General features: G+C 55.5%; 2 protein-coding genes across 8 annotated transcripts; one reads left to right on the top strand and one right to left on the bottom strand.

Moving 5' to 3' along the window:
• Positions 1-302: 302 nt before the first annotated feature.
• DENND1C (DENN domain containing 1C) lies at positions 303-16,575 on the top strand. Of its 6 annotated transcripts, none has more exons than XM_054465553.2 (23): positions 303-398; positions 1,845-1,909; positions 1,994-2,037; positions 2,178-2,227; positions 4,440-4,559; positions 4,645-4,714; positions 6,039-6,119; positions 6,215-6,280; positions 6,371-6,424; positions 6,531-6,641; positions 7,556-7,656; positions 7,742-7,787; positions 7,906-8,007; positions 8,092-8,217; positions 10,516-10,620; positions 11,997-12,087; positions 12,188-12,228; positions 13,139-13,210; positions 13,838-13,882; positions 14,829-14,936; positions 15,137-15,204; positions 15,341-15,548; positions 15,664-16,575. In XM_054465553.2, the coding sequence occupies exons 1-23, from the start codon at positions 382-384 to the stop codon at positions 16,276-16,278; spliced, it is 2,406 nt and encodes an 801-aa protein (XP_054321528.2). In that variant the 5' UTR covers positions 303-381; the 3' UTR covers positions 16,279-16,575. The 6 variants fall into 6 exon arrangements, with proteins under 6 accessions (XP_054321528.2, XP_054321527.2, XP_054321529.2 ...); XM_054465552.2 differs by having other exon boundaries at positions 4,425-4,559; XM_054465554.2 differs by having other exon boundaries at positions 336-969; positions 4,425-4,559.
• CRB3 (crumbs cell polarity complex component 3) lies at positions 16,489-21,709 on the bottom strand. 2 transcript variants are annotated; one of them, XM_054465588.2, is made up of 6 exons: positions 21,686-21,709; positions 19,470-19,696; positions 19,037-19,212; positions 18,187-18,266; positions 17,172-17,315; positions 16,489-16,834 (listed from the first exon to the last, which is right to left on the bottom strand). In XM_054465588.2, the coding sequence occupies exons 3-6, from the start codon at positions 19,116-19,118 to the stop codon at positions 16,763-16,765; spliced, it is 378 nt and encodes a 125-aa protein (XP_054321563.1). In that variant the 5' UTR covers positions 19,119-19,212; positions 19,470-19,696; positions 21,686-21,709; the 3' UTR covers positions 16,489-16,762. The 2 variants fall into 2 exon arrangements, with proteins under 2 accessions (XP_054321563.1, XP_063513473.1); XM_063657403.1 differs by lacking the exon at positions 21,686-21,709 and having other exon boundaries at positions 19,470-19,959.
• Between the last annotated feature and the right edge of the window lie 1,170 nt (positions 21,710-22,879).

The raw sequence follows: 22,879 nt of genomic DNA, 5'->3' as shown, positions 1-22,879 counted from the left end.
CCAGGACAAATGGACCAAGGGAAAGAAGAGTTAAGAGACGGGGAGGCATTTTATTAATAGACAGACTGTGAATCTTGGCTGCTGCGGAGTGAGGAAGGAGAGACGAGGGCCCAGGCACGATGGGGGGAACCAGACTCAGTCCAGCCTGGCGGGGACGGAGCTGGGGTTCTGCCTTCCCAGGCTGACCACTTATTGCCCACCCATCCCCAACATAATTAGCAGGCAGGATGCCTGGGTTTCTCACGGGGGTGGGGGCAGGGCCTCTGTCCGGGGACGTCACCCGTTAAACTTCCTCTCTCAGCCACACAGGAAGCTGAGCCGGCTTGGGGCCCAGCATACACAGGCCCCCAGGACCCCTGGGGAGAGGGCCCTGCAGGGACCATGGAACCCAGAGCTGAGTAAGAGCCACCCCATCCCTCATTCTCTGGTACAAGATTCCCGGGCCAGGCCTGAGTCGGGGCAGAGGGGAGCTGGGGCTGGAGCAGGCCCGGGAGGTGCAGTGACCTGCCGGGGCAGGTGGTTGGAATCAGATACTCCGTGGGCCTGTGCTATGACCTCCACTCTGGGACAGGCCACTCTCAGTCCCCTCCTCTCTGTCCCTCTCTCTCTCTCTCTCTCTCTCTCTATCCAGCTCCTGTGATTATGTCTATAGCTCTGTGAATGCATGTACCCCTCTGAGCTTTGTCCTTGGTATGTCTGAGTGATGGCTTCAGGGGGTCCACAGGGCGGATGATCAGGGCAGAGGGGAGGCTGGGTGTTGGTATGAGTGGGTGATCGTGTGTGACTTGTGTCGGCATGAGGGTGAAGTGCTGGGGTACCCATGGCGGGGACTGTGTGTGCGACTGGGCGGGGCAGTGTGTGTGCAGCTGATTTCCCTCTAGATCTCCCTGTCTCTCTCCTTGAGCCCAAGGCTGCATCTTCTGCTTGATATGGGGGCAGAGGAGGAAAGCAGAGATTGCAGGGCTTACGGTAAGTACCTAGGTATCCTGCCCTCCCTTCTCTGATGAGACATGTGGGATCAGCCACGAGGGTTCTATGGGGTCTCACACACAGAGACACACAGACAGCCCACAAGGATCCCACGCAGTTACCCAGCGACGCTCACAGCTGTACAGGAAAATATAGATGTCGTTCACTTGCTCGGGCACACACACTCACATCTATACAAGAAAATATAGATGGCATGGCTAGATACAAAAATTAGCAGGGCGTGGTGGCGGGCACCTGTAATCCCAGCTACAGGGAGGCTGAGGCAGGAGAATCGCTTGAACCTGTGGGGCAGAGGTTGCAGTGAGCCAAGATCATGCCACTGCACTCCAGCCTGGGTGACAAAGCAAAACTCCATCTCAAAAAAATAGATAGATAGATAGATGGATAGATAGATGGATAGATAGATAGATAGATAGATAGATAGATAGATAGATAGATAGATAGATAGATAGATGTCATTCACTTAGCTTGGGACTGTACAGGCTGTCCTTTAAATCTGTGCAATCCCATGCCACAGATATAGGGGACAGTCTCATCTTTTCAGGCAGACAGCAGACAGGATCACACACACACTGCCTGCTCACAAAAGCCATGCACTCAGCCACACACAATCATACACAGCCACACACACACAGTCACACTTTCTCACTCCATCATGTACTTGTGTGCACAATTAACACTGCTGCACACACAGCCTCACACAACCACACACTCACAGCCACAAACCCCCACAGTCATGCACATGCCAACGCACCTTGTGGCACAGGCACACACAACCACACTTGTGTGCAAAGTGGCAGACACAACCACACATGCATAGAAGCAAGTCTCTGGACCCCTTCTGCATCCCACAGAGGGGGCTCCCCTGCCGTGTTTGATTGGTTCTTCGAAGCGGCCTGCCCTGCCTCCCTGCAGGAGGGTGAGTTGTGAGCCTGGGAGTGAGGGAGTGGGAGGGGAGGGTGGGCCTGGGTCGCTGAACTTAGAGGCATGCTCTCTTCTACAGATCCCCCCATCCTGCGGCAGTTCCCTCCAGACTTCAGGGACCAGGTATTCAGGCTGGCTCCTTGCTCCCCCAGGGCGAGGGCCAGTCTCCCAGGGGGAGGGGACTCGGTTTCTTGGACCTGGAACCCAGGGAGGTGGTGCCCGACCTCAGTGGCCAAGCAGTCTGCGCTTTTCTTCACCTCCAGGAAGCTATGCAGATGGTGCCTAAATTCTGCTTCCCTTTTGATGTGGAAAGGTACGGAAGGGCGGGGAGATCCAAGGACTCAGGGACTCAGATCTCTCAGGGGCCCCAGGGACTCAACACCTAGAGACTCAGACATTTGGAAACCCATACACTCGAGGACCCTGAGACTCAGAGACTCAGACACTCAGGGGCCCTGAGAACTAGGGACCTGTATACGTTAGCATCCAGGGACTCAGACACTCAGGGACCCAGAGATCTAGGGACTCAGGAACCCAGGGACCCAGGGACTCAGTGACACAGGGACTCAGGGACTCAGGGACCCAGGGACACAGGGACACAGGGACTCAGGGACACAGGGACTCAGGGACCCAGGGACCCAGGGACTCAGGAACTCAGGGACACAGGAGCTCAGGGACTCAGGGACACAGGGACTTAGGGACCCAGGCGCTCAGGGACTCAGGGGCACAGGAGCTCAGGGACTCAGGGACACAGGGACACAGGGACACAGGGACTCAGGGACACAGGGACACAGGGATTCAGGAACCCAGGGACCCAGGGACACAGGAACTCAGGGACACAGGGACACAGGGACTTAGGAACTCAGGGACACAGGGACCCAGGGACTCAGGGACCCAGGGATCCAGGGACTCAGGGACTCAGGGACACAGGGACTCAGGGACTCAGGAACTCAGGGACACAGGAGCTCAGGGACTCAGGGACACAGGGACACAGGGACTCAGGGACACAGGGACCCAGGGACTCAGGGATTCAGGGACTCAGGGACACAGGGACTCAGGGACTCAGGGATTCGGGAACTCAGGGACACAAGGATTCGGGGACTCAGGAACCCAGAGACTCAGGGACTTAGGGACACAGGGACACAGGGACTCAGGGACACAGAGATTCAGGGACTCAGGAATGCAGGGACTCAGGGAGACAGGGACACAGGGACTCAGGGACACAGAGATTCAGGGACTCAGGAACCCAGAGACTCAGAGACTCAAGGATTCAGGGACTCAGGGACTCAGGGACACAGGGACACAGGGACTCAGGGACACAGGGACACAGGGACACAGGGACACAGGGACTCAGGGACACAGGGACACAGGGACTCAGGGACTCAGGGACTCAGGGACACAGGGACTCAAGGATTCGGGGACTCAGGAACCCAGAGACTCAGGGACTCAGGAATGCAGGGACTCAGGGACACAGGGACACAGGGACACAGGGACTCAGGGGCACAGAGACTCGGGGACTCAGGAACCCAGGGACTCAGAGACTCAGGGACTCAGGGACTGAAGGATTCAGGGACTCAGGGACTCAGGGACACAGGGACACAGGCACACAGGGATCCAGGGACTTAGGAACCAAAAGACTCAGAAACTCAGGAACCCAGAGACTCAGGGACTCAGGGACACAGGGACCCAGGGACTCAGAAACTCAGGGACCCAGGGACCCAGAGACTCAGGGACACAGGGACACAGGGACACAGAGACTCAGAGACACAGGGACTCACAGATTCAGGGACTTAGGAACCCAGGGACCCAAGGACCCAGAGACTCAGGGAATGAGGGACTCAGGGACTCAGGGACACAGGGACACAAGGATTCAGGGACTTAGGAACCCAGAGACTCAGAAACTCAGGGACATAGGGACTCAGGGACACAGGGACCCAGGGACTCAGGGACTCAGGGACTCAGGAACCCAGCAACTCAGGGATTCAAGGACCCAGAGATCCAGAAACCCAGAGATCCAGGGACTGAGGAACCCAGGGACCTAGGGACTCAAGGACCCAGGGACTCAGGGACCCAGAGATCCAGGATCCAGAAACCCAGAGATCCAGGGACCCAGAGATCCAGAAACCCAGAGATCCAGGGACCCAGAGACCCAGGAACCCAGAGATTCAGGGACCCAGGGACTCAGGGACCCAGAGATCCAGGGACCCAGAGATTCAGGGAACCAGAGATCCAGGGACTCAGGGACCCAGGGACCCAGGGACCCAGGGACTCAGGGACCCAGGGACCCAGGGACTCAGGGACCCAGGGACCCAGGAACCCAGGGACCCAGGGACTCAAGGACCCAGGGACTCAGGGACCCAGAGATTCAAGGACCCAGGGATTCTGAGACCCAGGGACCCAGACATTCAGGGATCCTGACAACTAGAGACCCATACACTCAGGGTCCCAGGAGCTTTGTTGGGGAGGGGGGACACCCTCAGACAGCTGAGATGTCCAGGTCTCTCTAACAGCCCTTCCCACTCCAGGGAGCCCCCCAGCCCCGCCGTGCAGCATTTCACCTTCGCCCTCACAGACCTTGCCGGCAACCGCAGATTTGGTTTCTGCCGCCTGCGGGCGGGTACCCAGAGCTGTCTCTGCATCCTCAGGTGCGGGATATAGGGGTTGGGGTGTGGGGATGGGAAAGGCCGAGGCCGAGGGACACTTCGTGGAACCTGTCTCCTCTCTCCACAGCCACCTGCCTTGGTTCGAGGTGTTTTACAAGCTACTGAACACAGTGGGAGACCTCCTAGCCCAGGACCAAGTGAGACCAGCCCCTCTCTCACTCCTGTGGGAGTCCCAGCCCCCACCCTCCCCAACATCCCAACCCCTCCCTCTCAGATCTCCCAGGCCTGGCAAGGCACACTGTGTCACACCTGTAGTCCCAGCATTTTGGGAGGCTGAAGTGGGAGGATAGCTTGAGCCCAGGAGTTCGAGACCAGCTGGGCAACACAGTGAGACCTCCATCTCTACAAAATATAAAAAAAAAATTGGCCGAGTGCGGTGGCTCACGCCTGTAATCCCAGCACTTTGGGAGGACGAGGTGAGCGGATCACCTGAGGTCAGGAGTTCAAGACCGGCCTGACCAATGCGGTGAAGCCCCCTCTCTACTAAAAATACCAAAAAAAAAAAAAAAAATTAGCCGGGCGTCGTGGCACATGCCTGTGATCCCAGCTACTTGGAGGCTGAGGCAGGAGAATCGCTTGAACCCCGGAGGCGGAGGTTGCAGTGAGCCGAGATCGCGCCATTGCACTCCAGCTTGGGCAACAAGAGCGAAACTCCGTCTCAAAAAAAAAAAAAAAAAATTAGCCAGGCCTGGTGGCGCACACCTGTGGTCCCAGCTACTCAGGAAAGTAAGGTGGGAGGATCACCTGAGCCCAGGAGTTCGAAGCTATAGTGAGCTATGATCGCAGCACTGCACTCCAGCCTGGGAGACAGAGCAAGACCCTGTCTCAAGAAAAAAAACTTTTTTTTTAGATGGAGTCTTCCTCTGTCGCCCAGGCTGGAGTGCAGTGGTGTGATCTCTGCTCACTGCAACCTCCGCCTTCCGGGTTCACGCGATTCTTCCGCCTCAGTCTCCCAAGTAGCTGGGACTACAGGCGCGGCCGACCAGCCCGGCTAATTTTTTTTTTTTGTACTTTTAACAGAGACGTGGTTTCACTATGTTGGCCAGGCTGGTCACGGACTCCTGGCCTCAGGTGATCCGCACGCCTCAGCCTCCCAAGGGGTTGGGATTACAGGCGTGAGCCACTGCGCCCGGCCTACAAGGAAAAATTTAAATTAAAGAATTAAAAAAGCCGGGCGCGGTGGCTCATGCCTGTAATTGTAGCCCTTTGGGAGGCCGAAGCAGGAGGATCCCTTGAGCCCAGGAGTTCAAGACCAGCCTGGGCAACATAGGGAGACCTCGTCTCTATTATTATTATTATTATTATTATTATTTTAATTTATTTTAAAGAAAGAAAAAAAAACTCCCAGGACTGACCTGAGCCCTTGGCTCCTCCCAGACCACTCAAGCTTAGTCATAGCCCTCGGAATCCCCAATCCCCACATCTGGCTCAGCCACCCCCGCCCCTCCACGTCCCACCCAGGTCACGGAGGCAGAGGAACTTCTTCAAAATCTGTTTCAGCAGTCCCTGTCTGGGCCCCAGGCCTCAGTGGGGCTTGAGCTGGTGAGTAGCTCCCCATTCCCTGGGCGCTGGATCTTAGGTGGATGGGAAGGCTGCGTCCCAGCCCTGATGACCATAGAGTCGTGCCTCTTCCCCAGGGCAGCGGAGTGACGGTCTCCAGCGGGCAGGGTATCCCACCCCCTACCCGGGGGAATAGCAAGCCGGTGAGCGGGGCTCGGGGACCCTAGAAGGTCGGGGGTCCAGGTGAGGCCAGCCTCCTGACTGATTGATCCCCCTGCCAATACCCTCACCAGCTTTCCTGCTTCGTGGCCCCGGACTCCGGTCGCCTGCCATCCATCCCTGAGAACGTGAGTGGGGAGGGGTCTCTGGGGGTGAGAACAGGTCCCGAAACGCGGACCGGGGATGCAAGATCCAGGAGCCCGTCCACGCCCAGCGCGACTCTCTGATCCTCAGAGAAACCTAACGGAGCTGGTGGTGGCCGTGACTGACGAGAACATCGTGGGGCTGTTCGCGGCCCTCCTGGCCGAGAGAAGAGTCCTGCTCACCGCCAGCAAACTCAGCACCGTGAGGCGGGGTCCGCCGGGCCGGGGTGGGAGCAGGGCCTGGCTCCGCCCCGGGGGGCGGGACAACGGGGCTGATTCCTGGCTCTAACCCTACTGCTCGAGACGTGAGGGCGAAGTCCTGGCCCCGCCCCTTCGAAGGTCTTGGAGAGTTGAATTCTTGCCCCGCCCTCGTGGGAGGGGGCTGCGCTGCAGCTCCTCCTTTTTGGGGAGTACTGAGCTCAGGCTCCACCCACTATGGGCCACAACAGGTCTGGCTCCACCCCTCCGGACCCTCAGGGACACTGAGAACTAGGGACTTATACACATAGGAATCCAGGGACCCAGGGACTCAGGGACTCAGAGATCTGAGGACCCAGGGACCCGAATACCCAGGAACCTAGGAACACAGGGACTCAGATAACAAGGGGCCCAAAAAACTAGAGACCCATACTCCCAGGGACCCTGAAACCCAGGGTCAAAGGCAGAGGTGGAGACTGGCTCCACCCCTAGGGGCAGGGCCAAATGATTCCATTCCGGCTCCACCTCTTTGGGTGGGGTTACGTCGTGGCTCCACCCCATAGGGGCGGGACAAGGGTGTGTACGTCATAGCTCCACCTCTTTCGGGGTGGAGTTCAGTGGAGGCTCAGTCCTTGCTCTACTTGCTGCGGGAAGACTCAGGGGTGTTGCCTATTAACTGCGCCCCTTACAGAGAGGGATCAGGACGGTATGAGTCCTGGCTTCACCCGCTTAAAGCACTGTAAGTGGCCAAATTCCTGGTCTCCACATGATTTCTAAAGGGGTTCGAGTTGTCACTCATTATCCAGCAGTGGATGGGGAGGGGGAACAGGAGACTGGGGACGTGGGAAATGCAGCTGGAAGAGACCCTCGCCCTAGAGGGTCCAGGCCCTGACTCCACGCCCTGCCATCGCTCCCCAGCTGACCTCGTGCGTCCACGCGTCCTGCGCGCTCCTGTACCCCATGCGCTGGGAGCACGTGCTGATCCCTACGCTGCCCCCACACCTGCTGGACTACTGCTGGTGAGCGAGGGCAGCTGGGAGGGGCAGGGCCTGGGGGCAGGCCCTGGGGGCGGTGCCTGCATGACCCCGTCCCCTCGGTCCGCAGCGCGCCCATGCCCTACCTCATTGGAGTGCACGCCAGTCTCGCCGAGGTGAGCGCGGATCTACCCAGACGGCGGGGACCTGAGGGTTCCCCCTCCCTCTGCATCCCCAGATGCCCTCCTCTGCCAAACTCCCGGGCTCTGAGCGGCCGGCCCCGCTTTTCCGCAGAGAGTACGAGAAAAAGCCCTGGAGGACGTCGTGGTGCTGAATGTGGACGCCAATACCCTGGAGACGACCTTTAACGACGTGCAGGCGCTGCCTCCAGACGTGGTCAGTGTCGCCCCTCCCACCTTCCTGCCCCGGGAGGCGAGGGCCCCACACCTGCCCACTCAGGGCCACTCCCTTGTGCTTCAGGTGTCCCTGCTGAGGCTCCGGCTCAGGAAGGTCGCCCTGGCCCCCGGGGAAGGGGTGTCCCGTCTCTTCCTCAAAGCCCAGGCCCTGCTCTTCGGGGGGTACCGCGACGCACTAGTCTGCAGCCCGGTGAGCAGCGGGGACGCTGCGGGAGAGGTCTCGTGGGTTCCTGAATGAATCGCAATATGATGATAGGTACAGTAGATGGCCGGATGCAGTGGCCCACACCTGTAATCCCAACACTTTGGGAGGCCGAGATGGGAGAATTGCTTGAGCCCAGAAGTTCAAGACCAGCCTGGGCAACACAATGAGACACCCCCCCTCATTTGTTGTTGTTGTTTGTTTGTTTGTTTGTTTTTGAGACGGAGTTTCACTCTGTTGCCCAGGCTGGAGTGCAGTGGAGCGATCTCGGCTCACTGCAACCTCCGCCTCCCCAGTTCACGCGATTCTCCTGCCTCAGACCCCCGAGTAGCTGGGACTACAGGTGCGCACCACCACGCCCAGCTAATTTTTGTAGTTTTAGTAAAAACGAGGTTTCTCCATGTTGGCCAGGCTGGTCTCAAACTCCTGACCTCATGTGATCTGCCCGCATCGGGCTCCCAAAGTTCTAGGATTACAGGTGTGAGCCACCATGCCTGGCCACCGTCTCTTTTTTAAAAAAATAAAAATAAAAAATAATAATAATGATAGGTAGCATTAATGGAGTGCTTACTTTGTGCCTCTGTTTGCCCCTCTGTAAAATGGGACCCCAATAGTGCCACCCAAAAGGATATTAGAATCAGTGAATCAGCATCTTCTCAGCACTTTGAATCGTACCTGGCATACAGCAAGCACTCAATAAATGCTTGCTCCTACTACTTCTATTATCTCATTTAATGCTCACAACATTTTGAGATGGATACTGTGATAGTCCCATTTTCCATATGAGGAAACCAAGGCTCTGGAGAAGTCCCACAGTGGGTGAATGTTGAAGCCAGGGCCTTGATCTCTGAAGCCCCCTCCCGTTTTTCACAACCAATCTATAACATCACTGGGGGGTTCCAGTATCACTTGAGCATCTGACGTTTTTGTCATCTCTGCATCCTGAATCTGCACACAGACCACCCACTTCCTCTGTCTCCACCCCCGTCTAGACCCTCTCATTGTTTGCTTAAAATTAATGCACTGATCTCCCCCTGGGACTCCCCCGCAAGCAAGCTTCTTCTTTCTTTCTTTTTCTTTTCTTTTTTTTTTTTTTGAGACAGAGGCTCGCTCTCTTGCCCGGGCTGGAGTGCAGTGGCACAATCTCGGCTCACTGCAACCTCCACCTCCCGGGTTCAAGCAATTGTCCTGCCTCAGCCTCCTGAATAGCTGGGATTACAGGCATGTACCACCACACTGGCTAATTTTTGTATTTTTAGTACAGATGGGGTTTCACCATGTTAGCCAGGCTGGTCTCAAACTCCAGACCTCAGGTGATCCACCCACCTCCTCCTCCTCGAGTGCTGGAATTACAGGTGTGATCCACCGCGCCAGGCACCCTGCAAGCAGCCTTCTGCTTTATCTCCCAGAGTCTGTCCTCCTTGCAGTGGCCAGAGGTCACCTGTGAACACCTGAGTCAGATCATTTCCCTCCCCTGCCCACAGCCCTCCAGGGCTTCCACCTTACTCGAGATAAACGCTTAAATCAGCCGGGTCGGTGACTCACACCTGTAATCCCTGCATTTTGAGAGGCCAAGGTGGGTGGATTGCTTGAGCCCAGGAGTTTGGACCAGCCTGGGAAATATAGTGAGACCCCGTCTCTACAAAAACTACAAAAATTAGCCAGGCGTAGTGGCGTGCACCTGTGGTCCCAGCTACTTGAGGGGCTGAGGTGGGAGGATCGCTTGAGCTCAGGAGGCAGAGGTTGCAGTGAACTAAGATCACACCACTGCACTCCAGCAAGGGTGACAGAGTGAGACCCTGACTCAAAAAATGAAAAAAAAAAAAAAAAACCAGGGCTGGGCGCGGTGGCTCACACCTGTAATCCCAGCACTTTGGGAGGCTGAGGCGGGTGGATCACGAGGTCAAGAGATCGAGACCAACCTGGCCAACATGGTGAAACCCCGTCTCTACTAAAAATACAAAAATTAGCTGGGCATGGTGGCACGTGCCTGTAGTCCCAGCTACTCAAGAGGCTGAGGCAGGAGAATCGCTTGAACCCTGGAGGCAGAGGTTGCAGTGAGCTGAGATCATGCCACTGCATTCCAGCCTGTCGACAGAGCGAGCGAGACTCCGTCTCAAAAAACAAAACAAACAAACAAACAGAAAACAGCTTAAGTCCTCCCTGCCATCCATGAGGCCCCACACAGGGTCAGACACACAGCAAATACCTAATCAATGTTTGCTACATAAATATATAGTAGAATGAGGGAGGGCCAGGAGCTCAGAACTCCAATGCTTCTTCCAGGGCCAGCCAGTGACCTTCAGTGAGGAAGCCTTCTTAGCCCAGAAGCCTGGGGCACCCCTGCAGGCCTTCCACCGGCGGGCTGTGCACCTGCAGCTGTTCAAACAGGTAGGCCAGAGCCCTGAGGGTCCAGCTGGGACTGGAGGTGGACTGCTGAGTCCCCGAGGGCTTGTCTGAACTGGCAGGGTTGAGGGCAGACTCCTGGGTCCCTGAGGGTATAGCTGGAGACAGTCCAGCAGGATCCCCTACTCCAGGGTTCCCAAGTGGGGAAGGACTGAACTCCTAGATTCCTAAAGGTAGGAGCCCCTGGCCGGGCACAGTGGCTCATGCCTGTAATCCCAGCACTTTGGGAGGCTGAGGCAGGCGGATCACAAGGTCAGGAGTTCGAGACCAGCCTGACCAACATGGTGAAACCCCATCTCTACTAAAAATACAAAAATTAGCTGGGCATGGTGGCATGCGCCTATAATCCCAGCTACTCAGGAGGCTGAGGCAGGAGAAGCGTTTGAACCCAGGAGGCAGACATTGCAGTGAGCTGAGATCACGCCACTGCACTCCAGCCTGGATGATAGAGCGAGACTCCGTATCAAACAAAACAAAAACATGGGAGCCCCCAACTCCTGGGTTCCTGGGGGACAAGACCTAGTCCTAGGTCCCTGAGGGAAATCAGGGTGGGACCAAATTCGCAGGTCCCTAAGCAGGTGTCTTTCTTGGACTGGGGTGGCGGTCCGAGCTGGACTTCAGAGGGGACAGGTCCTGACTGTGAAATCCCAGGATTTCCTAAGTCCTAGGGATATGGGGGGAGGGGTGGCACATAGGGCTGGACTTCTAGGCCCCTGGGAGAAGGTAGCTTGGACCACAAGTTCCCTAAAGATGGGGTCCACTTACTCTTGGTTCACTGAGAGCGGGTGGGTAGTTCTGGAGGGTGCAGAAATCAATTTCTGGGTCCCTGAAAGGGGCAGGGCTTGGTCCCTGGGGACAGGTCCTGACTCAGGGAGGGAGGAGAAGGTAGGATCTCTGGTTCCTAAAGTGGGCTCCGGGCCAGGGACAGTGGCTCATGCCTGTAATCCCAGCACTTTGGGAGCCCAAGGCAGATGGATCACCTGAGGTCAGGAGTTCGAAACCAGCCTGGCCAACATGGGGAAACTCTGTCTCTACAAACAATATAAAAGTTAGCTGGGCATGGTGGTGCATGTCTGTAATCCCAGCTACTTGGGAGGCTGAGGCAGGAGAATCACTTAAACCCGGGAGGCAGAGGTTGCAGTGAGCCGAGATCATGCCACTGCACTCCAGCCTGAGCGACAGAGCGACTCCATCTCAAAAAAAATAATAAAAAATAAAGTGGGCTCTAGTTTCCCAGGTGCTTGGGGGTGGGCAGGTTGGAGGCCAGAGATGGCTTCTACATCTTGACAGCAGGCAGGCAGCGAAGTGCTGGCATTCAGATGTGTCCCCTGCTGCTTCTGATTTACTGTCCCCCACCCCAGTTCATCGAAGCCCGGCTGGAGAAGCTCAACAAGGGGGAGGGCTTCTCAGATCAATTCGAGCAGGAGATCACTGGCTGCGGGGCCTCCTCAGGTGAGCCCTGAGTCCAGCCCCTGGGTCCCCCCCTACCCGCCACCAGCACCCCCAGCCTCAGCCAGCCTTCGGTGACCACCACACTCTCTCCTTACCCCAGGGGCCCTTCGATCCTATCAGCTCTGGGCCGACAATCTAAAGGTAAGACCACCAGAACAATAGGCCGCCGGCGTTGGCTTAGGCCTGTAATCCCAACACATTAGGAGGTGGAGATAGAAGGATTGCTGAGACCAGAAGTTTGAGACCAGCCAGGGCAACATGACGAAACCCCATCTCCACTGAAAAAAAAAAAAATACAAAAAAAATACAAAAATTCGCTAGGTGTAGCTGTAGTCCCAGCTACTCGGGAGGCTAAGGTGGAAGGATGGCTTGAGCCCCAGGAGGTGGAGGTTGTAGTGAGCCGAGATCATGCCACTTCACTCCAGCCAGGGTGACAGAGCAAGACCCTGTCTCAAAAACCACTTTGTTGCCTAGGCACGGTGGCTCGTGCCTGTAATCCCAGCACTTTGGGAGGCCGAGGCAGATGAATTGCCTGAGGTCAGGAGTTTGAGGCTGAGGCGGGCGGATCACAAGGTCAGGAGATCCAGACCATCCTGGCCAACATGGTGAAACTCTTATCTCTACTAAAAATACAAAAATTAGCCGGGTGTGGTGGCGGGCGCCTGTAGTCCCAGCTACTCGGGAAGCTGAGGCAGGAGAATCGCTTGAACCAGGGAGGTGGAGGTTGCAGTGAGCCGAGATAGCACCACTACACTCCAGCCTGGGTGACAGAGCGAGACTACATCTCAGAAAAAAAAAAAAAAAAAAACTCTGTTCTTTGAGACTCCATCTCAAAAAAAAAAAAAAAAAAAAAACACTTAAGTGTGTCTCATTGGATTAATTTAATTCCACAAGTCACCAGGTAGGGTCATGACTACGATCATGTTCATTTATAGAGGTGAAAAAATGGAGACTTAGAGAGGGAAAGGGGCTTGATTGGCATCACACAACCTGGGATGGGGAGGTGGGATCTGGCCCTAGCCTCTCCCCTTTGGTGTCTCCTCTCCCGCAGAAAGGTGGTGGTGCCCTCCTGCACTCAGTCAAGGCCAAGACCCAACCAGCTGTCAAGAACATGTATCGCTCGGTGAGGCTGAGCTGGACAGGCCACTCTTGCTGGGGTGACGAGGGGGAGGGGACAGAGGACACTTTGACCTCCCAAGGATGGAGTATTTTGACCCTGGCAGACACTTTAAACACAAATGATTTAATCAGAACTGAACCAGCAGTTAAACCATTAGCAACTCTTCCCCCTTTTATTTTTGTTGGAATCCTACCCCTACCCCCCCCCCCCCCGCCGCCCCTTTAAAATTGACAGCCAAGATTCGCTGGCAAACATTCTTTGTCCTTGGATGCTACAATTCCAGGTTCTGCCTTTTTTCTCCCAAGCTCAGAAGTTTCCTGGGGCCAAGTTTTGCAGCTCAAAATTGTCCATGCGATTTTGTTCTTCACCGCTTTGAAACAGGAACACCTTGCCCTGTTGCTTTGCCACTCCCCATTTTCTTTGGGGATGACTTACTCCAGGAATACTCATTTTATATTAGTCAAAGGGGTGAAAGTTTGCTTTGACTTCTTAGGTTGTGTATGGGGGATGGTGAACATATTTGAGACATGCAGATGGCAAAATAAAGCTATCTTAGGGGACAGAAGGCTGAGCTCTCAAATGCCCAGGATCCCACCATGCTTGGGTAATTCTCTCTCCACTCCTTTATAGGCCAAGAGTGGCTTGAAGGGGGTGCAGAGCCTTCTAATGTATAAGGTAAGATCAACCGGCCGGGTGCAGTGGCTCACCCCTGTAATCCCAGCACTTTGGGAAGCCGAGGCAGAAGGATTGCTTGAGCCCAGGAGTTTGAGACCAGCTTGGGCAATATAGTGGGACCTTGTCTCTACAACAAAATATTTAAAAATTATCTGAATATGGATTGCTTGAGTCCAGAAGGCAGAGGTTGCAGTAAGCTGAGATAGCGCCACTGCACACCAGCCTGGGTGACAGAGAGAGACCCTGTCTCACAAAAAAGAAGACTGTGGCTGGGCGCGGTGGCTCACGCCTGTAACTCCAGCACTTTGGGAGGCCGAGGAGGGTGGATCACTTGAGGTCAGGAGTTTGAGACCAGCCTGGCCAACATGGGGATACCCCATCTCTAATAAAAAAAAACACAAAAATTAGCCAGGTGTGGTGGTGGGCACCTGTAATCCTAGCTACTCGGGAGACTGAGGCACGAGTATTGCTGGAACCCAGGAGGTGGAGGGCACTGAGCTGGGATCATGCCACTGCACTCCAGCCTGGGTGATAGAGGGAGACTCTGTCTCAAAAAAGAAAAAAAAAAAAAAGAAGACTGGCTGGGCACGGTGACTCATGCCTGTAATCCCACCACTTTGGGAGGCCCAGGCAGGTGGGTCACTTGAGATCAGGAGTTCTAGACCAGCCTGACCAACATGGTGAAACCCCATCTCTACTAAAAATACAGAATTAGCTGGGTATGGTGGCGCACGCCTGTAATCCCAGCTACTTGGGAAGCTGAGGCACGAGAATCGCTTGAACCTGGGAGGCAGAGGTTGCAGTGAGCCGAGATGGCACCACTGCACTCCAGCCTGGGCAACATGAGTGAAGCTTCATTTCAAAAAAAAAAAAAAAGACTAACTAAAGACCAATGGTAGTGGGGAGACTGTGGCAGAGGTTCCCAGTTCACTCATTCTCTTCCTAGGATGGGGACTCTGTCCTGCAGAGGGGAGGCTCTCTGAGGGCCCCAGCCCTCACCAGCCGCTCAGACCGCCTGCAGCAACGCCTCCCAATCACTCAGCACTTTGGAAAGGTGAGAGCGCCCCTCCCGCCATGCACACACCTGGAATTATCACTGAATCCTCCACCCATCCCAGTCCCCATCCAGACATCTCACCTCCTTCTTCAACTCCCCTAATATGTGGCACCCACTTCACACTCACCCTTCTCCAGCAAGCCTCAGCCCCCCGATTCTGCAGTCTCCTGAGGTCCTATCACCCCCATCCTTTGCAGAACCGGCCCCTTCGCCCCACCAGGAGACGCTGGCTGGAAGAGGGACCTTCTGAGCCTCCAGGGGCGGGGTAAGGCAAAAAGGGAATAGCAGTGTTGAAAGTGGGAGGCCAGGACTGATGGGGAGGAGGGTCCCCAAACTCCAGAGCAGCCTGACCAGGGCTGGGGGTCTTGGGCAAATATCTGAGGCTGCCCATCCTCACCCAGGACACCCCCGCTGAGCCCTGAGGATGAGGGGTGCCCGTGGGCAGAAGAAGCTCTGGACAGCAGCTTCTTGGGGTCTGGAGAAGAACTGGATTTGTTGAGTGAGATTCTGGACAGTCTTAGCGTGGGAGCCAAGAGCGCAGGCAGCCTGAGACCGAGCCAGAGTTTAGACTGCTGTCACAGAGGAGACCTGGACAGCTGCTTCAGCCTGGTGAGAGCCTCACTCACTTCCCCAACCCCGCCCCAAGTCTTCCCCTAATGGTCCATCCAACTTGCCAGCCCCTCTGCCATCTAAAAGCCACAACTTCCCTATCCATCTCACCTAGCCCAACATACCAAGATGGCAACCAGACGATAAGAAACTACCAGAGCCGGAGCCCCAGCCCCTGTCCCTGCCATCCCTGCAAAACGCCTCATCTTTGGATGCCACCAGCTCTTCAAAGGACCCCAGGTCCCAACTGATACCCTCAGAGTCCAACCAAGAAGTCACCTCTCCATCCCAGTCCTCAACAGCTTCTGCAGACCGAAGCAGCCGGGGGGACCCCGAACCCTCTCCTCTCACAGAGCCCCTAATTCTTCATCTCGCCCCTTCCCACAAGGCAGCTGAAGATTCTACAGCCCAGGAAAACCCCACTTCCTGGCTCTCCACCTCACCCACCAAGCCCAGCCCTCCAGAAAGCCCCCAAATTCTGGCCCCCACAAAGCCCAACTTTGATATAGCCTGGACGTCCCAGCCCCTTGATCCTTCCTCAGACCCCAGTTCTCTGGAGGACCCCAGAGCCCAGCCTCCCAAAGCCCTGCTGGCAGAGCACGCTTACCTCCAGCCACTCGAGGAACCAGGAGCCCCGAATTCCCCTGCTACACCCACCAGCAACTGGCAAAAGCCCCAGCCCAGCAGCCGGCCCAGAGTCGCTGATCTTAAGAAGTGCTTTGAGGGTTAAGAATCAGGGGTCCAGGAGAGACCCCAGTCCCTCAATAAAGCCACAAGAGCCCAGAAAAGCTGGGTTTTTTCCTGGTGAATTTCTCTGGTGCCCTCACTGTGCTGGGAAATCCATCCCACCCACCTCTGTCCATCTAAGGGCAGCCTCTCCAACTGGCTCCTCGCAGGGACTTCCAGGAAGCCTCCTGGTCCTCTAGAATCCTGGCAACCTTACAATTCCTCTCAGCATTTGTCACTTCCATCTCAGCTAATGCTCCCACCAGCTCAAACACACCAATAAAGCTTTTGTTACATCTCACTACTAATTTTATATAAATATATAAAAGTGAATAGCCCCAACCTCTCTTGACCTCAGGGGCAGAGTCTTTGAAGTACCTTCTTCCCTGCTATTCTTAAGCACTGGGTGGATCTGACTGCCCACAGAGGGCACTGCCCTTCCCCAAGGTCACACAGCAATGAAGGGAGACAGATGCAGGAGAGGGGACCTAGATGGGCAGGCAGCCCCGCACCGTCTCCTTGGAGTCCTGAGGGGCCCGGGCCTCGGCTGCGTGGGAGAACTGAAAGAAAGGAAAGGGGGTTGTGGGGCTGGACACACAGAGAAAAGTTGGTTCTGCAAGCGGGGGGGTGGGTCCCGAGCCCCAGCACCCTGAGCTGCAGGCACAGCCAAGCAGAGGCAACATGCTGCACAGAGCCCACCAGGTGGGTGCCCCCAGCCTCTCCCCACAAGTCCTCCTGAGCCATCAGAGGCTGGTGTCTTGGTGGCAGCTGTGGTATACAAGCCAGCAACCCGCAGTCCTGGGCAGTGTTGGTGGCTGCAGCAGGCCCCAGCGTTCAGATGAGCCGCTCTTCCGGCGGCAACTTGAGGTTGGGGGTCGGTGGCATGCGGGCACCCACCTGCTCCTCACTACTGGGCCGGTAGGTGCCCTCCGTCTGCCGCTTCTCCCGAAGCTTCCACACCAACAGTGCCAGCCCCACAGCCAGGAGCAAGGCGGCCAAGATGGAGAAGACCACGATGATAGCAGTGATGGCTCCCTGAGGCTGCAGAGAGGGGACAGGTGTGAATCATCTGAGCCTGGGTAGCCTGTCCACCTCCACCTGAATGGCATCCCCCTCATCACCCCCTACCCCACAACACCACACACACACACACACACACACACATCTGCCACTTTTGGTGATCTGATCCCCACACTGGGGCTTCCTGGATCCCTACCTACCTTGTCTGGGGTGCCAAGGCTCCCCACCACCTGCCATGTCCGGGACACCCCTTGCAAGCACCTGCCATGTCTGGGACTCTGGTTTTTTGTTTTTTGTGTTTTTTTTTTGAGACAGAGTCTTGCTCTGTTGCCCAGGCTGGAGTGCAGTGTCACAATCTCGGCTCACTGCAACCTCCGCCTCCTGGGCTCAAGTGATTCTCCCTGCCTTAGCCTCCCAAGTAGCTGGGATTACAGGTGTGTGTGCCACCCCGCCTGGCTAATTTTTTGTATTTTTAATAGAGACAGGATTTCACCATGTTGGCCATGCTGGTTTCAAACTCCTGACCTCATGATTTGCCTGCCTCGGCCTCCCAAGGTGTTAGGATTACAGGTGTGAGCCACCGTGCCTGGCCGGGACTCCTGCTTTCATCACATCTACCAAGTCTGAGCTCCTTGCTCCCCCACCTCCCTTAGAGGCATATGGAATTCCTGAGCCCACACATCTGACAGCTACAGTATTCCTGCCCACTCCCTCCAGGGTCTCCTAGTCTTCTTGGTCTAAGACTTCAGGTCTCTCCTACTTAGAGCTCTCCAAAGCCACCCTGACCTGCCACCTCTGGGGGAAGGGAGTGTCTAGTCCTCTCTACATGCTATATGTGTGACCCCTGGATAACATCCTTGCTGCCATCTTCCCACATATACCTCCAACTCACCAGGTTGCTATCGGAGCTGGAGCTGGAGCTGGTGGATGAAGGCAAAACAGTGCTATTCTCATTTGTAGAAGCGGTCAGTACTGTGGAGGGTGAAGGCAGAGAATAAATCAGTCTCCATCTTTCTCTGCCATCCCCGCCCACCTACACCTGCTTTGGGCATTCCCCTTCACCTCCCCCCAGCAGGTCCCAATTCAAACTCTGCCTTTCATTCGCACAGAGATGGTGGGTGCCTTGCAGGTAGGACCTGTCCCTCGGGTGTTTGCTCCCCGGGACATCCCCCCACCCAGTCCCGCAGAGCCCAGTAGGGCGTCCGGGCTCCCAATAGGGAGTCCAGCCCTCCCCTACTCACCTCTCGGCCCTGGGCCCTTAAGGATCTGGGCGGGCCTAGCTTTTCCCTGGAGTGTCTGACTCACACCTCCCCACAGGCTCCCAAAACAAATCTAAGACTGAATGGCTGGGGTCTACACCTTCAGCCGACCGGGTCGACCCGGCTCGGCAGGCCTCCTCCCAGCTCCCAGTTCACCCAAAAACACCTGCACTATACCAAGACTCAGGTATGCAGCCCTTACCTCCCCCCAAGTCCTACTTAGGAGCCCCCACTCCAACACACAATTCCACCTCGCTGGGGAGCTCGGGTCTCCTAGACCAACTCCCAGTGTCCAAAGAAGAAACTAGAAATCTTAATCCCCCCGAGCCCTAACCCTGTAGACCCCTCCCCAAGGTATTTCTTCCCCGCTCCCCAATTCTTGACCCTCTCTGCGCCCCAGATACCCAGCGCTTCTAAGCCACGTCCCCAGCAGAGATCCAGGAATCCGGACCCCTCCCCACAGCGCTCTCAGCTGGTACCTACTTTGCCCCCAGGCTCGGCCCCAGCGGGCCAGCAGGAACGGCAGGCCCAGCGCCAGAAGCAGCCCCAGCCCGGGGTTCGCCATGGGCTGGGTGGCGGGTTGGCAGCGCCGAGGAAGGGGCTTCTCGCGCGCGCCCCTCCTACCGCATCTCCGGCCAGGGGCACCTGCGACGGGGCACCTGGGGACAGGAGAAGGAGAGGCCTGGGCGTTGGGATCGGGGTCGGGACCCGGGCGCAGGCCCACAGGAGAGACAACTGGCGCCACGGCACCCATGAGTCCCGCCCCGCCCCAGCCGCCAGAGGTCAGCGATTAAAGATTAACTCCCGGGAGCGCGTTCCTGGCCTGGGGAAAGGAAGGAGACAGGGCGGGACGGGACGGGACGGGTAGTGTGGAAGGGTGAGGGGGCAGGCCTAGCGGTGCGTCCTGCCTTCCTACCTGGCCCGGGCGTCTTTGACCTAGCTCAGGTTCCTGGTCCGTGTCCCTCCCTCGAACCCTCGGTCCGTCCGTCGTTCTTTGGGTCCGACCCCACCGGCTCCGCCCGCTCACGTGACCCGGAAAGTTTAGTCACTCACCTGGGAGGAGAGCGCACTTCCGGCTTGTGCACCTGAGCCTCGCTGAGAGGGCGGAGTCAAGAAGGGGGCGGGGCCGTGCTGCGGGCGCACCTGTAACGGGACCCCAGTCCCTTAATGAGGATGCGGGGAGGGAGACCGCGGAAGCACGCAGGTGTGAGGGGGACCTTACACCTGCATTGCGAGCACATCTGTAGGAGCGCACAGGTGTGGAGACGCACGGGGTATGTATGTACCCGCGCACTAGGCACTCCTGCCTAGGGCAGACTTGGATGGGGAGCGCTTAATGAGAAAAAATACCTGCCCAGGCGCAATGGCTCACGCCTGTAATCCCAACACTTTGAGAGGCCGAGGCAAGAGGATTGCTTGAGGCCAGGAGTCCGAGACCAGCCTGGGCAACACAGCGAGGCCTCATTCTCTACAAAAAATAAATATATAAATAAATAAATAAATAAGAAGAAGAAAATAAGCCGGGGGCGGTGGTGTGATCCTGTAATCCCAGCGCTTTGAAAGGCCGAAGTAAGAGAATCACTTGAGGCCAGGAGTTCGAGATCAGCCTGGCCCGCAGAGGGAGGCCCCATATTTACAAAAAATAAGAAAATTAGCCGGATGTGATGGCACGCACCTGTAGCCCCAGCTACTTGGGAGGCTGAGGTGGGAGGATCGATTGAGCCCAGGAGTGGAGGTTACAGTGAGTGAGCTATGATTGTACCACTGTACTCCAGCCTGGGTGACAAAGTGAGAACCTCTCTCTAAAAAAAATTTTAAAAAGAAAAAAAACACCTGTATGGTGAACACCTGTGTGGAACCAAACCTGTACAGAAGACAACTACACGGGTGTTTACATATGAGAACATATAGAAAACAGATGGCCGGTGTGGCGGCTTACGCCTGTAATCCCAGTACTTTGGGAGGCCTAGACAGGAGGATCACCTGACATCAGGAGTTCGAGACCAGACCAGCCTGACCAACATAGTGAAACCTTGTCTCTACTAAAGATACAAAAATAGCCGGGTGTGGTGGCAGGTGCCTGTAATCTCAGCTACTCGGAGGGGCTGAGGCAGGAGAATTGCTTTAACTCAGGAGACAGAGGTTGCAGTGAGCCGAGATTGCGCCATTGCACTCCACCCTGGGTGACAAGAGTGAAACTCCATCTCATAAAAAGAAAAACAATCTGCATTGAATCACAGCAATACGAAATATAACCAAGGCCGGGCATGGTGGCCCACGCCTGTAATCCTAGCACTTTGGGAGGCTGAGGCAGGTGGATCGTGAGGTCACGAGTTCGAGACCAGCCTAGCCAAGATGGTGAAATCCCCGTCTCTACTAAAAAATATACAAAAATTAGCTGGCGTAGTGGTGGGTGCCTGTAATCCTAGCTACTTGGGAGGATGAGGCAGGAGAATCACTTGAACCCTGGAGGCGGAGGTTGCAGTGAGCCGAGATCACACCACTGGACTCTAGCCTGGGTGACAGAGCAAGACTCTGTCAAAAAAAAAAAAAAAGAAGAAAAGAAAAGAAAAGAAATATAACCAAATGGATACATACCACGAGGGTCGACAGTATCTCTATAGAACACGCCTGCATTATCATCACAAACAGCTAACTAAGGCACTCTGATGTGGAATAGACCTGTTTTAGGAACACATCTGTATGGCTCACCTATGAAATGTACAGCACATGTATTGGGGAATTCCTGGGTGTCAGTGTCTTGTAAATACCTGTATGAGACACACCTGCATTTACGTAGACCTGTATGGGACTCGGTTATATGGAAACATACCCAGATGGGTGTATACTTAACTGAAACACACCTACAGGGCGGGAGACTGTAGAATGCATTCATGGGTGGAGGGAAATCTGTTCAGAAACATACCTGTGAGGTAAGAGAAAGCGCCTTGTAGGAGGAACACCTGTATGGAATTGAGCTCAAGTAAGGGGAAGAACTTGGAACATCTGCACGGGGCACACTCACATTGACACACATCTGTGGGTAAAACCATCAGGGCAGGGGCTCACATATACTGAGGCCCACCTGTCAAGGATGTATCTGTGAGAAAACACCTATTTGGGGGCACTTACATGGAAAAAAACCTCTGTATCACTCGATGCTGTATGGCACCTGCAAGGAACAATTGTGAATGAAAACCTCTGCTGGGGAGCCTCTTAGAAGAGACTCATTTGTCTGGGGCACACCTGTTCCAGCATACCTGTCTAGGCAGAGGCTGGGCATGAACCAAATACGCCCTCACGACTGTATCTTTGTTTTCTTTCCTTTTTTAAAAAATTAATTATTATTATTATTATTATTTGTAGAATTGGGGGTCTTGCTATATTGCCCAGGCCGGTCTCAAACTCCTGACCCCAAGCGATCCTCCCATCTCGGCCTCTCAAAGTGCTAGAATTAGAGGTCTAAGCCACTGAGCCCGGCCAATGCTGTATCTTTGGATAAAGGATGATGATAATAACAAGACCCCCTCCTGAGGACCCTTGGGTGACGAATGATGATTAAAGAATAATTAGGCCAGGTCGGGCACGGTGACTCCCGCCTGTAATCCCAGCACTTTGGGAGGCTGAAGCGGGAGGATAATCTGAGGTCAGGAGTTTGAGAACAGCCTGGTCCCCAGGTGAAACCTCCGTCTCTAATAAAAATACAAAACTCACGGCTGCGGCCGGGCATGGTGGCTCATGCCTGTAATCCCAGCACTTTGGGAGGCCGAGGTGGGCGGATCACGAGGTCAGGAGTTCAAGACCAGCCTAACCAACATGGTGAAACTCCGTCTCTACTAAAAATACAAAAATTAGCCGAGCGTGATGGTGTGCGCCTGTAATCTCAGCTACTTGGGAGGCTGAGGCGGGAGCATTGATTGAACCCGGGAGGCAGAGGTTGTGGTGAGCTGAGATCATGCCATTGCACTCCAGCCTGGGCAATAAGAGCGAAACTCTGTCTCAAAAAAAAAAAAAAAAAAAAAAACAACTCACGGCTGCGTGCGGTGGCTCACGCCTGTAATCCCAGCACTTTGGGAGGCCGAGGCGGGCAGATCACGAGGTCAGGAGTTCGAGACCAGCCTGGCCAACATGGTGAAACCCCGTCTCCACTAAAAATACAAAAATTAGCTGGGTTTGGTGGCAGGCGCCTGTAATCCCAGCTACTCGGGAGGCTGAGGCAGGAGAATCATTTGAATCTGGGAGGCAGAGGTTGCAGTGAGCCGAGATCGCGCCATTGCACTCCAGCCTGAGCAACAACAGCGAAACTCCGTTTCAAAAAAAAAAAAA

Source organism: Pongo pygmaeus, chromosome 20 (assembly GCF_028885625.2).
Source record: "Pongo pygmaeus isolate AG05252 chromosome 20, NHGRI_mPonPyg2-v2.0_pri, whole genome shotgun sequence".
In the NCBI taxonomy this organism is placed as follows: domain Eukaryota; kingdom Metazoa; phylum Chordata; class Mammalia; order Primates; family Hominidae; genus Pongo; species Pongo pygmaeus.
The sequence above is the reverse complement of the archived record's forward strand: the minus strand, read 5'-3'. Positions and strand labels throughout refer to the sequence as shown.

Bases quoted from the DNA above. Each gene is read 5' to 3' on its own strand.
- DENND1C (XM_054465549.2), top strand. From the start codon at position 1,582: ATGCACTCAGCCACACACAATCATACACAGCCACACACACACAGTCAC. The intron at 7,657-7,741 runs GTGAGCGAGGGC...CTCGGTCCGCAG, and splicing joins CACCTGCTGGACTACTGCTG to CGCGCCCATGCCCTACCTCA. The intron at 15,205-15,340 runs GTAAGGCAAAAA...ATCCTCACCCAG, and splicing joins TCTGAGCCTCCAGGGGCGGG to GACACCCCCGCTGAGCCCTG.
- CRB3 (XM_054465588.2), bottom strand. From the start codon at position 19,118: ATGGCGAACCCCGGGCTGGGGCTGCTTCTGGCGCTGGGCCTGCCGTTC. The intron at 18,267-19,036 runs GTAGGTACCAGC...CACCCTCCACAG, and splicing joins GGGCCGAGCCTGGGGGCAAA to TACTGACCGCTTCTACAAAT. The intron at 16,835-17,171 runs GTGGGTGCCCGC...CCTTTCTTTCAG, and splicing joins GGCCCAGTAGTGAGGAGCAG to TTCTCCCACGCAGCCGAGGC.